Source organism: Rhyacophila brunnea, unplaced genomic scaffold (assembly GCF_057557595.1).
Source record: "Rhyacophila brunnea isolate RB1 unplaced genomic scaffold, BYU_Rbru_1.0 scaffold_6, whole genome shotgun sequence".
NCBI lineage: Eukaryota > Metazoa > Arthropoda > Insecta > Trichoptera > Rhyacophilidae > Rhyacophila > Rhyacophila brunnea.
In genome coordinates, this window is record NW_028233276.1 from 9,561,940 (window position 1) to 9,575,254 (window position 13,315).

The window sequence follows — 13,315 nt, forward strand, 5'->3', positions numbered from 1 at the left end:
GCGTATTTTCAGAATTTGTTTTCCGCTGTATTCCTCATAACCGACCTGTACCGTCTCTTGTACATTATATGCATTTTGCAGAGAGAGCTCGCTATCCGAATGGGAATGGCTGGAGCAACATTCAACTCGATGCGGAGTGTCTGGGACTCACAATTGTACTCGTTCAAAACTAAATGCCGCCTATTCGACGCTTGCATTGTGATGGTGCTGCTTTATGGTAGCGAATCATAGCACTTTACGAAGGCTCAGAGCAACCGTATACTGAGCATCGAAAACAGATGTTTGTGACGGATACTGTGTGTGCGATGACTTTAGGAGCAACGAGGAGATAAAAGAACGCACCTGGCTCGGCTACGTGCTGCGGATGCCAAAAGAGAACCTCAACCTGACTTACCTGTTCTTCATGCCGACCGGATTCCGGCGTCTTGGAAGGCGCCTAAATACTATCTATATAATGTATACAGCGGAGCTACGGGATGATGGTTTGACCTGAAACGAAGCAAGAATACTGGCGAGCGACAGGGATTCTTGGAGGCGCCGCGTGGTGTCCATATGCTCCAACTAAAGGGCGGATATGACCTAAGAAGATATGCATACTTTACAGTACGATGTCTTATAATGCATTTTTATAAGAGACGTAGATAAATTAATTCGTAACGTACCTATTTTTAATAAAAAAAATATTACAGTCTATACGACCCCGGAAAAGAACATTATTCATAATAGGTATTCCCCACGTCTAGTTCTGAAGTAAAACGTTGTACACGGTAACCGAATCGGAAAACCACATAAAATTTGTTTGTGACAATTTTCTGGGTATTATTAATATATTATTATAAACAATGATTTTGATAGATAAAATACCATCTTTTGGTATTCATCGTAAGATGTTTAAATCTAGATAATATGATTAAATTCTGACACGACGTGTGGTAAACAAATCTATATAATATGCAAGTGAGATTTTGATCTTTATTTTGATTATCTTCGTATGACGTATTGTAAATAAAACAGTCAGATAGATATAGTGACTATAGATACGTCATTGCTATAGATAGATAGTTTATCATCTAGAGATCTCTAGACTGTTACCATCATGATAACGCATCGGTGTGGCTTGTAAATTAATGAATGAATGGGAAAATTTACAATAATACACAGGTCCGGTTAATGTTATTATAGGTAATTTTCGCGTGATTTTTGAATAAGCAATGTTCAAAATACATGGGCCCCACATCGTGAAGCGGGCCCTCACGCTAGGATCTTTGGCGGGCCCCCCTACCTATCGCTAAGGATAAAGGCAGAGTGACGCATTACAGTAGCGTTTTCCAAATGGTGTACACGGTAAAATTAATGTGTATATTTAGGGTTTTATTGTATACATATTTTAAATACATCCATTTGAATTATGGAGATGTCGAGTATTGATACACAATTAAAAATTGTATCGTACAACCACATAATTTTAAGCAATATCTAATATTATCGAAGGAAAATAGCGCCGCAGACGGCTTTTTTTTACTATTAGCGTAAATTTGTGATGTGTGTTTATCCCCTGGCGTTTGCGTCCTGGAAGGCCGCTAAATACTATCTAGGTACCTATAGAGTGTATACGGCGGAGCTACGGGATGCTGGTTTGACCTGGAACGAAGCAAGAAGCAAGACTGGCGAGCGACAGCGATTCTTGGAGGCGCCGCGATCCACTGCTGGATGAAGGCATCCCCTAGCTCTCTCCACTCTTCTCGGTCGCTAGTTCTTTGCTTCCAGAACATCCACCGAACTTTATAAGCTCGTCTATCCAGCGGGTTTTGGGGTGTCCCTGTGGGCGCCCCTTGGGTACCACTGTATGACGGCATCTGTCCAGCGATTGTCTAGTCGCCGAGCGATATCTCCAACCAATTGAATTTTCATCTACTTAGCGACCTCTATCACATCTCATACTCTTGTGTGCTTCCTTATCCATTGGTTTATTTTGAGATCTTTACGCGTTTTACCCAACATACACTTTTCCTTGTCATGTTGCGCTACTCGTAATTTTTGGATTTCCCTTACATTAAGAGTACATGTTTCACATGCTTATGTAGACGTTGATAGCACACATTGGTTAAACGCTTTACACTTACGACACAATGAGAGGTCACCTTTGAAGATACTATTCAGGTGCCCAAATGCACTCAATGCTTCTGCGAGAAATCTCGTCATACATACTACCGTCATTTTTTTTAATGTATAACATTTGTTGTCCAATATAGACGTAGTTGTTGACTTTGACTTTAAGTGTCATTGATGAGGGTTGGTTTTGGTTCGGCAAAGCAGTTTATCACTAGGTATATGTATAGGTGTCTATGAACACTGCCATATTTAGAACAATAAAGCCTGAGCATAACTTTTTGCGCAAGCAACGAATGGTCCACTGCCATACTATTTATTGATAACGTACATGTTAGCAGAGTTTGGTAGTCTATAATGACTGAAGAGTATAAATAAGTTATTAGTTATTGTCGTTTAGAATCTACTGTCACATTGACAAACGTCCTAGTGTATTATGATATTATTATACACAGAAGAAGTTTACTTACTTTGATCGTCACTTCCAATTATTAATAACACATAACCACTAAATCAGATGAACTCCAAGGTCTCCAAGATACGTTAAAATAATCTGAAACTAAGAATACTCGACAAGTGAACACGACAGATGCGTCAGTATGAGCACTCTATAGACAATGAAAGGTCGTCCGTAGACAACGGGAGGGGCGAAAAGTAGGACCAGTCGTGTAATGTATCGGCTTCCTTCTTTAGTGGGCAATGCTATGAAACATTTATCTTTAAACCTGCTTTGCGGCTATCGTTTGCAAGCTCCTGCATCCCATTTCGACGATCTTCTGCACAAAACAGATTAAGAAATGTATAAGCCAACGGGTATTTTATGGCCTGGCCGCCATAAAACCCAAGTAAAAAAAACCGCGTCGACTGTTCCCAAAGATTGAAAGCATGTTACACTAACGTGATAAACTAAAATACGTACAAGTATTATTAACTATTAAAAATAGTATAGTATTCTTTAACACGAGTTTAAGTTTATCCTAGCGCTTTTCGACAATTTTCTGAAGATATTGATATACCTATGTAGTTATCAAATTTTATACAAGTACTTATATTTTATTAAAATAAGTGTGTAAAATTTTCTATTATATGGCCTATCTAGTTCAGACGGTCATAATATTTTTTCTACGAAACGGAGTGATAATTTTACCGATTTCACGAACCGTAACGGCGCTTCGGTGCGCTCCTGTTCATTTCGAGCTCTGGTTTATCACCATATTTTTCCACACTGTTATACCACACCCAGTAAGGTAAGCCAGTTCCCATTAATTTTGTGTTCCCTGGTCTTCTGGGTTGTTTACATAGACAACAATATCGTCTGCAAAACACAGATGACTGAGGTATTTGCCGTTAATGGCGATTCCACTGTTCTCAGTCAAATCGTCTGAATAGATGTTCTAGATAGCGGTGATTAATTTGGGTGAGATCATGTCGCCGAAGCCGACTCTCAGATCTAAACTCGCCTCGTCTGCCGCACAGCCATAAATCCAACCTTCCGAGAACGGCGATCCAGTGTTGCATATGAAGATCGCGCAGATCTACCTAGCGACAGTCGCGCGTAACCTTCGAAACCGGTATAGGAATGACCAATTTGTAGGTCTTTGTATGCGACCTGACGAGCCCGAAAAGCATGCAACTTGTCGATTGCAACAGCAGATGTTTTTGTCAAACTAAAAAATCGCATTCGACCAATCTGCGGAGCTCCATTTGGCGACGTGTGTTTTGTGAATAACGATGACGTCACATCGACGTATTCGACACGTTGCAGGCGAGACGAGTTTTTATGTGAGACCCGGCTAAATCTACATATTCAACAGAATTACGCCGCATGCGATTTTCGACATTGAAAAACAACATGAGTGATCTTATCAGACACGTGATTCGAACCAGATGTTATAAGTCGACACTTTACCGCTCGGCTATCGTGGGCATCATTAAATCCTTGTTTTAGTCCTACGATAAATACGATCCTGTATCACCTGCGACAATAATTATTCAATGAATTATACTCGTTGGTGATAAACGCTTATCATCGGTTACACACGAAAAAAGACTACACAATTTTCTAGATACACCTTATCAAATTTTTGTTGCATCAATCTTTGAATGTCTAGTACTAGGTGGCAAGTCCGTGTTACACATTTTGACCGTGTAATCAAAAATGCAGTTTCGATTTAGGGTAATAGCAATTAATAATCCAATAATACAATTAATGGAACCCCAATTTTATTATCCAGACTCATTAGTCCCCATTGGGAAGAAAGTCTCGGAATAACGATAAGACCGGATATTCGGAAAAATAAACCAAACTTTTTAAACTTCCGGAACAGTGTTGCCAACTCTCGTCGACAAGAAAAGCGACAGCTAAATCCGACTGACATTAAATTTTTAATGTTGAATCGAAAACCCAAAGAGGTGACCATCTTGTTCCACCAAGTTAGAAAAGACAGTGAATCGACGAGCTTAAAGATACACGTCATATCCAAGATGGTCATTGATCCCATCTAATAATAGGTAGGTACCATGCTGCAAGTATTTAACCCAGTCTGGTGCTGAAAGACGTACTATTAATATAATATTATATACCTAGTCAGCGAATATGTTTATCTTAGTCAATCATCACCGACAGCTAGGCGGATAGCAAAGGGAGAATAGCAATTGGAAAATATTATATCCAAACTGCAACCCATTTAGAATATTCAAAACCGTCCGACTGTGACACGGTTACAAATCAAAACTACTGACAATGTTGCAACTCATTTCAGCGCACTCAGGGACCACGCTGGGATAGTGACGTCATACGGCTGGCCGTAACAAAATGACTGACCACGAAAAGCAGCATCACGCATGCACCGTTGCAACACTGTGTTATTCTACGACGGCACAATATTTCGAGTGAAATAAGTTATATGCGACAATCCAGCGCCATATTATGCAATGGACAAGCAGATTCAGGTTTTTTTTATACCAAACTACGATATGTGCGGTAGGTAGTACACGTGTTTTGTGAACGACACTAAAACCACATCGACAAATTCAACATGTTGCAGTTGAGATGACTATATATAGGTTACAGTGCTCGAAATGGACCGGAGCGCCGTTCCTGTTCGTGAAATCGGTAAAATTATCGCTCCGTCTAGTGGAAAAAATAATTTGACCGTCTGAGCTAGATAGGCCATGTAATAGAAAATCTAACACACTTATTTTTATGAAATACACATAAAATTTGATAACTATGTCTTCTAACTATGATAACTATGTATTAATTGTTCTTCAGAAAACTGTCGAGCTCTCCAGTTCGTAAACTTCTCCATTTCGCATTGAGCGCTGTATAGGTACCTATGCGACCGGGCTAAGATTTCTTATGTTCCCAGTGTGTAGGTAATAATATATGCCTTTGAGACTTTGACAGTCAAGGCAAGAGTAAAACAGAGGCTAGATTCATTTGAAATTTGGTGCTGGAATTAGCTGGTGCCGAGAGACTTGTGGATAGTCAAATTTTCATAATTCACATCAGTAAGCTCTAGATGCGAGACAGGCTCTTCTCGGACTGCCTTCAATGGAGTTTCCAATTTTGGTCATATAACCCGCATGGAGGTTGACGTTATGAAAATTCATAGTAGTTATTCGCAGCGCTCGAAATGGAAAAATTTACGAACCGGAGCGCTCGACAGTTTTAAGATTTTTACATAGTAAAGTTATCAAAGTATAGATATGTGTTTTTTTTCATAAAAATAAATGTGTTAGATTTTCTATTATATGGCCTATCCAGCTCAGACGGTCAAATTATTTATTCCACGAGACGGAGCGATAATTTTACCGATTTCACGAACAGGAACGGCGCTCCGGTGCGTTCCGGTCCATTTCGAGCCCTGGTTATTCGGTAATGTCGAAGGTCGGAGAGGATGAGAAAGATATCTCCCCAGATGGAGGCATCATATTGTCCCGAATAATGCAAAAAGGACGGATGCAAGCCGTGGAGAAGACGACCAAATCATCTGGGTCACAATCCTCAGTCAAAAGACCCCGACGAAAATAAAATAACACTTAATATAGTGGTAGGTATGCATTGATTATCTACTTAATTTAAATAGGTAATAAATTGTTAAAAGAAACTACTGACTTCGATTTTTTTTCTTAGGCTAGAAAACAGTTGACTAAAACAGAAAAGGGTATCGATTAGAAAATAGCCAACTCAATAAAAATATAGGTAAGTATCGTTCATTATGACATCATTTTCAAAATACTTTTTTATGTAGAATAAACATGAAAAACGAAAAAATCGCACGCGAAATACCTAGTTTTTAAATTCGCTATATAAGTGTCCGTGTAATACTATAATATATTTATTACAAACCTATCTGTAGAATGGCCAAAAATGGAACTACAAACTACCATAGGACGCCATTTTGAAAATTTCATTCGACTGTCAGATTTTGTCCAGTTACAAGTCTTGATTGGGTAGTTTTCAACAGTGGCTTACCCATCCCATTCTTCAGATAAGTTTGTAGGTCTTAATCGTAAATTATAGAAAAATGCAATAATTGCAAAATTTTGCATCAGCTGCAGTTTGCAGGAAGTGGCAGCGTTGCCAGATAAATCTAAAAAATCGTTTTCTGAAATATTGAACTATTTTCACAATTAAAATGACCTCAAAGTTCGTTCCATATTATTATATTCTCACAAATAATTGAATAAAAGTTACTTTTTATAAGTACAAAATAAATGTCAACTATTCCTTCGACAAAAAATACTTTTAATATGAAATAATAACAAAGATTTTTTCGGATAAAATCGAAATAGAATAATTTTATTTCGTAAAATAGTTTATAAAATATATATTAATAATAGGTTTTGTATATTTTTTGAATCCACTGTTTATTCTTTAAAAAAAAAAAACACAAAATAAAAATATATACGCGGCAACACTGAGATGACACTGCGGGCAGGCGTAGGAAGCTAAGGTTAAGATTGGAGGAGTATTTAAATTCGTCGTGCGATCTATTTCGATCATTATTGCCAGAGATACCGAGCATCAATCGTCTAAAAATGGAGGCTCTTACTTTCGATATTAAAACCAAAGAACTGACGCATGTCACAGATCGAGCACAACCAAAAATACTGCACGATAATGACGTTATAGTAAAGGTTTTCTACACTGGAGTTTGCGGAACCGACCTTCACATTCTCGGGGTAAGTCACCCTTCAATATATTATTATATTATATCTGTTTTAATTTGGTTTTATTCATTTTCTATCAATTAATAGTAGGTACCTACAACATTTTATATTTTAAAAATTATTTTGTGAGACATTTACGAAGTTTGTAAAATAAAACTTTATATAGGTAGGTACTTACCTAGTTACTTTTGGACAAAGAATAACATATTAAAAAATGAGTACATAAAATATAACATAGTAATTTTTAATCATTATTCAATTATAATATTAATATGGTTTTAATTTATTTTATCCATTTTTAATGGTTAATAATTTTATACTTACTTACTTTCAAAAAAAATATTTCTAAGCTAATGACAATATTTTTTTACATGCATAGATTTTATACCTACCTATATAAAATGGTATTTTTTTAGAATTTCTTATTGCGAACCATAATAATATTATTATTCTAATAGTATTTAATACACATAAGTATATAGTAATTTACTCATTTTTTATTGATTACCACAATATCCTATCAATATTCATTTGTATTAATTTATGGCTGGGTATTTCAGTGGGTCTATTCTATGCTTATCGACCGCTAAAGTGATAAAGTGAAAAATATTATCAAACTAGGGTAGGTTTGTATCCAAATATTAGCACTTATTGTAACAATTACACGTAGCCGGTTTTTATTGTTGCAATAAATGCTATATTTTAACAGCACCTATCTTGCTGCTGTTAAAATATCGCACTTATTGCAACAATAAAAACCGGTTTGGTGTAATTGTTACAATAAGTGCTAATATTTTGATACAAACCTACCCTAAGTTTGATACTATTTATCAATTTAGTGTTCGATAAGTATAGAATAGACCCACAGGAGGAAAATTATTTTTAAAAATGTATACTTACCTAATTTATTAATAATGTCTCTAGCTAAGTATTTCTCATGATGACAAAAATAATAGATATTATTTTAAGTACCTACCTATTATGGGAGTTGCATTTTAAAAGTATCTCAAACTTATTGACCACCGGTGTTGTACTGCTCTAAGTAAAATGGTGTTGTAGAGCTTTTTATTTTTTAGTAAATTAGTAATTTAGTAAATTCCACCTGCCTTTGCCCTTATTCAATTTTTTTCTTAACACTTTAAAGATTTATATCAGAATACAAATCGTTTATATATTTATAATATACATTTAGACTTTCTTTTTATAAAGAATTGGATGGACCGCTTCTCTAACATTCTATATCCTTGATAGTTACATTACTTATAAGTATACATGAATGATATATTTTAAACTGTCGATTAATTTCCATGTTAAAAATAAAACAACATCATTATTTATTGTAATTATGAGATTCGAAATTTTATGCAACATAAGTACTTTTTGTTTGATAAATGTCAAAAAAGTTTTGGATCGTTCACTGTTAATAAATTCTTAATCACCGACCCGGTGTCCTTCAGCATCACTGCACCTCCGTTGACTGCAGCTATCTTTTAATAAAACTTTTGCTTATTTCTTCCTCTCTTAATTTAGGAGCATTGTCAAAAGAAAAAAAATGTTTTTATTCATTCTGTAATTTACTGCCCCTATATACCTAGAATGGAATAATACTTAAATGGTCACGTTGCAAACTTAATTACCTTTGAGATTATTGAATATTGGAAATAACATTAGTTATTTTATGTTACAGGGGAGATTTCCATGCAATGACAGAGAGCCATTTGTGATGGGTCATGAGTTTGTCGGGGAGATAGTCGAAAGCGGACCCAAAGCACATTTCCACCCTGGCCAAAGAGTCGTTGTCGATCCTCACAGGTGAGTTCCTTACTTCTTAATAATTGTCAATTTGCCATCATGCCATACAGTCATTTGGTATCTAAAAACAAATCAAAATCTAAGATAACTTACTGAGTGAGTACTTATTCCTAGGTCACAATAGGTGGTGTTAGGTTCTGGTATGTTTTTAGGTTTGAAATGACCACATGGCGCCATGTCAATCTTTTGGTGCCAGCCTAATTAACAAGCACCTGGATTTCTGATTATATTAGAGAATCCTACTATAAAATTTGTTAAAGCTGTTTTTGGCTATGAATCTTGGAAAATTAATTCGTAAAATTAACTTCTAATGATGACGGCTTCATAGCCCGAGTATCTCATTGAACAAAGATGAACTTAAGTGTATGTTTCAAGGTATTTTCAAAATGGAACATCATGCAATAATTAATATAAGCAAAATAAAATTAGATATGTCTGCATTTGTTTGTACCATTCAGTTTGTCATTGGGTATTTAAACTTTTTTGTTTTGACAAGCTTTGGAAGTTACTTAACTATTTTTTTCTTTGTTCTTTCAAAGTGGATGCAATGTATGCACTGCCTGTCACAACGGTAAATACCATCTTTGCGATGGAGGAGGACTCAGCACATCCATTGGAATTCAGGTGGACGGAGGCTGGGCAAAATTCTGCCGCGTTCCCGACGTTCAAGTCTACTTATTGCCAGAGAGTATTACAGATGAACAAGGTGAGCGAAGACAAGACATAGACATAATTGATTTTCAGATAAAAAGAAGCGCTTATTTTTTAACAGAAATATAATAAAATAATTTACGACATCATAAAGTTTTTACGATAATATAATAATGTAATGAACCGACCCTGACATTAGTTCTAACTTGATAATTGAATTGAAGTGAACTAAAATGAAATTGCAATTTGAGAAGGATGAATTTAAAACCTACTACCTAGTTTTTACCTACTACCAGGTAAAATGAAAATGCTAGATACATATTAAATGAACCAGCAAACCAGTATATTTTATGAGCAGTACAATAAATTACATTTATTAAAATTAAATATCACATTTTAATATGTTATTAAATTATTATTTTTGTCCCATGTTACTCTGAGCTTAAAGGGGAGGGGGGTAACCTCACCTCAACCAAATGTCACTAATATGATCACAAATAATTGTACAACTTTTGCCGGGTTACTAAAATGCCTGGAATGTTTGTTCTAGCTGCACTATGCGAACCACTTTCGTGCTTGGCACGAGGCTGGGATCGTGTCGGTAGAATATGTGTCGGAGAAACCATACTCATAATGGGAGCAGGTATTATCGGTAAGTTTTACAATACTACTTAATAATTCAACTTGATAGCACTCCATTATAATAGTTTTGAAAAAATAAAGTTTAGTTAATTCTAAATATTTAAGTGATCTATGTTGACAGCTGTTGTGGGATATGAACCCATCTTTAGTACGATACTAAGATAACTGAGCTTAAAACTTGCAACTTACAAGACAGGACAGAAAGTGAATAAATCTGTATTATTTTTTACGCGTAACAGTGGCGTAGTTACATTTAATTTATTGAATCTATTAAATACTACGTGCATATAAAGAAAGCTCTTAAAACTTGAAAAGAACGCTTTTATATAGACATAAAAACAAAGACTGATTTGATTATTGATTGATTGTTGCCAAACATGGCAATCTCTCTTTGTTAGACTGCCATGACGTCACTGACTTTGTTTTGTCAATATTTTTCAGGTAATCTTTGGGCACAATTATTCCATCTTCAAGGACACAAACATGTCACCATGTCTGAACCAATCAAAGAGCGATTGGCGACAGTCGAAAAAATGGGTAATAATTATTATAATAATGACAATTGATTAAATTAAAGTCATCCCAAGGAATTAAATTAGCATATTATTTATCACTGATGGAACTGAAATTGACATGCTCCAAGTGTTCTGGATAATAATGACAATATTTTATTTTAAGGTCTCGGTTACAAGTGCATGACTCCTGATGAAATCAAGGCTTCAAACGCTTCATTTGACGTAATCATTGACTGTACCGGTGCGGCTGCTGCTTTAGAGGCGTCTTTCCCCCTCCTCGGCCCATCCGGAAGATATGTTCTTTTCGGTTGCACAAATCCACAATCCTTTGCCAAGTAAGCATCAATTTTATGTCTCTGGATAAATCTGGAATAATAGCAATTACTGTGAGTGTACAATGACACTATTTTGTGAAATTCGGATCAAAGTTGAGGAGAGTTCTGTCGTTTGTTGGTTGCACGAACGTTAATTAACTGGTTGGTGAAAATCCTCCTTTATAGGAATTATGTCAATGAAAAATGACAGTAAACATTAACTATAATAAAAAAAAAAACAAATTATTAGCTGAGCCTCAATTCTACAAATATTATTACTTACTCAATTTTCTACATAATATTTTAAGATAAGATAAGATAAGATCTAAGTACTTATAAAATGTCTTTGAATATATCTTTTTATAATAGTATTATTCTGGAACTATATTGTTAATCAGATAAGAGTCATATGTAAACATTTTTATAGTTTTTGGTATCTATCAAATGTTTGTAATTTATTTCAAGATAGGTACACAGGTACATAGGTACTTATTTGTTCTAGTAGAATCATGATGTGAGAATATAAATACTTTCTGTCTCAGATTTAGTTATCTATGATATTTATATCTATTACGTTACTGTGACTAATGTCTCAATGATGTCCTACTACACATCCATCCTCCATTTCGCTCATGAGTAAACAATACCTTGTATACCACAAAATACGAGATGAACAAAACTCTCTATAGTCACTATTAATGCATAAAAATTCTTATTTTGATTAATTGTAGAATACGAAAAATACGTGATAAACTTGATGTAATAATAGAGATTATATTGATTTTTTTTCATCTCATGTATAATTAGTGTCATGTGGCATACGAGGTATTGTTTTCTCACGAGCGATTTATTTCCTCAATTGAGTTTGAAAAAATACGGCATTTAGTATAAGAATCTCTAATATGCTCTGCAGTTGATATTTGTTCTACATACATACATTTGCAATGGTGTAAAGTAAACACATTTTGTTTCAAAATGGCCTCCAATAAACATCTCTTATTGATAAATTAGCTAAACATTGATAATTTTTTTATTTCTAGCGATTTCCTTGGATGGCACCAGATTTTATTATTAACCTTATGATGTTTTTCTTCTTTTCAGGATCAATCCATATGAAATGTTCATTAAAGAAGCAACTCTATTGGCCGTCAAAACCAATCCGTTTACATTCCCCAAAGCTATCGGGTTAATTGATTCAATGGGAGATAAGTAAGTCAACAATTTCTTATACATTTCATTACTTACATCATTTTTAAAATTCTAATGGATCTAAGTTTTGTACTCTTCCATTTGAGTTTGTACTACTCAAATGAAATAGTACAAAACTTAAATCCATTAGAATTTAAATTCAAATTCCATCAAGTACCTTCGGTCGATAGTATTAAGACATCATTTTTTTATTTACCGACCTATGCTGCGATCTCATTTCAAACACATTTCCTATATCTAATACTACATTTGAAGATATTGTCTCTTGAGAGTGACCTCTGCAACAAGCCCAAATTGTAGAGGAAGGAGAAGAAACAATACTTTTAAACAATATTAACATCTATGTACGTCTGTTACAGATATCTGGACTTTGAAAAATTAGGCATCGAGGTGTTCCCCTTGTCCCAGTACAAAACCGCATTCGAAAAACTGAAAGAAGGCTCAATCTCGAAAGCTATCTTCAAGGTGTAATAGAGAAATCTGATGGTGCTAAATTATTATAATGTGATACTGTAATATTTATTTTTCTACATTTATCTGATTATTTACTTAACTAATTATAACAATAGATTTAATAAATTATTTCTGCTTAATATAAGTTTTCATTTTCTTTATTATTTATTTTCATTACATTTGTGTTGGGTGGGTCGCTAGAATGGTTATCGAAAAGATATATATCCCGATACCCACTCCCGGCCACTCCTTGAAGTGGGTAGGAGATGATTGAGTAGCTGTACTCCATTGCCGAGAGAGTTGGCACATGCTAGAGACATTTGGGATATACAGATTATTGCAAACTAACACTGTACATTAATTTTGTAAACGTGGCTTTATGATCTGACATACTAATTGTAACTATTGATAAAAACATACAAAATATCTATG

The 13,315-nt window shown here is 34.9% G+C and overlaps 1 protein-coding gene across 1 annotated transcript; it reads left to right on the forward strand.

The window, feature by feature from the left end:
• The first annotated feature begins 7,118 nt into the window (after window positions 1–7,118).
• LOC147065185 (uncharacterized) lies at window positions 7,119–13,028 on the forward strand. Its single transcript, XM_085956589.1, has 8 exons — window positions 7,119–7,299; window positions 8,975–9,099; window positions 9,639–9,805; window positions 10,301–10,402; window positions 10,834–10,929; window positions 11,071–11,242; window positions 12,323–12,430; window positions 12,790–13,028. Exons 1-8 carry the CDS (start codon window positions 7,156–7,158, stop codon window positions 12,899–12,901), a joined length of 1,026 nt encoding a protein of 341 aa, XP_085812715.1. The 5' UTR covers window positions 7,119–7,155; the 3' UTR covers window positions 12,902–13,028.
• Window positions 13,029–13,315: the final 287 nt, after the last annotated feature.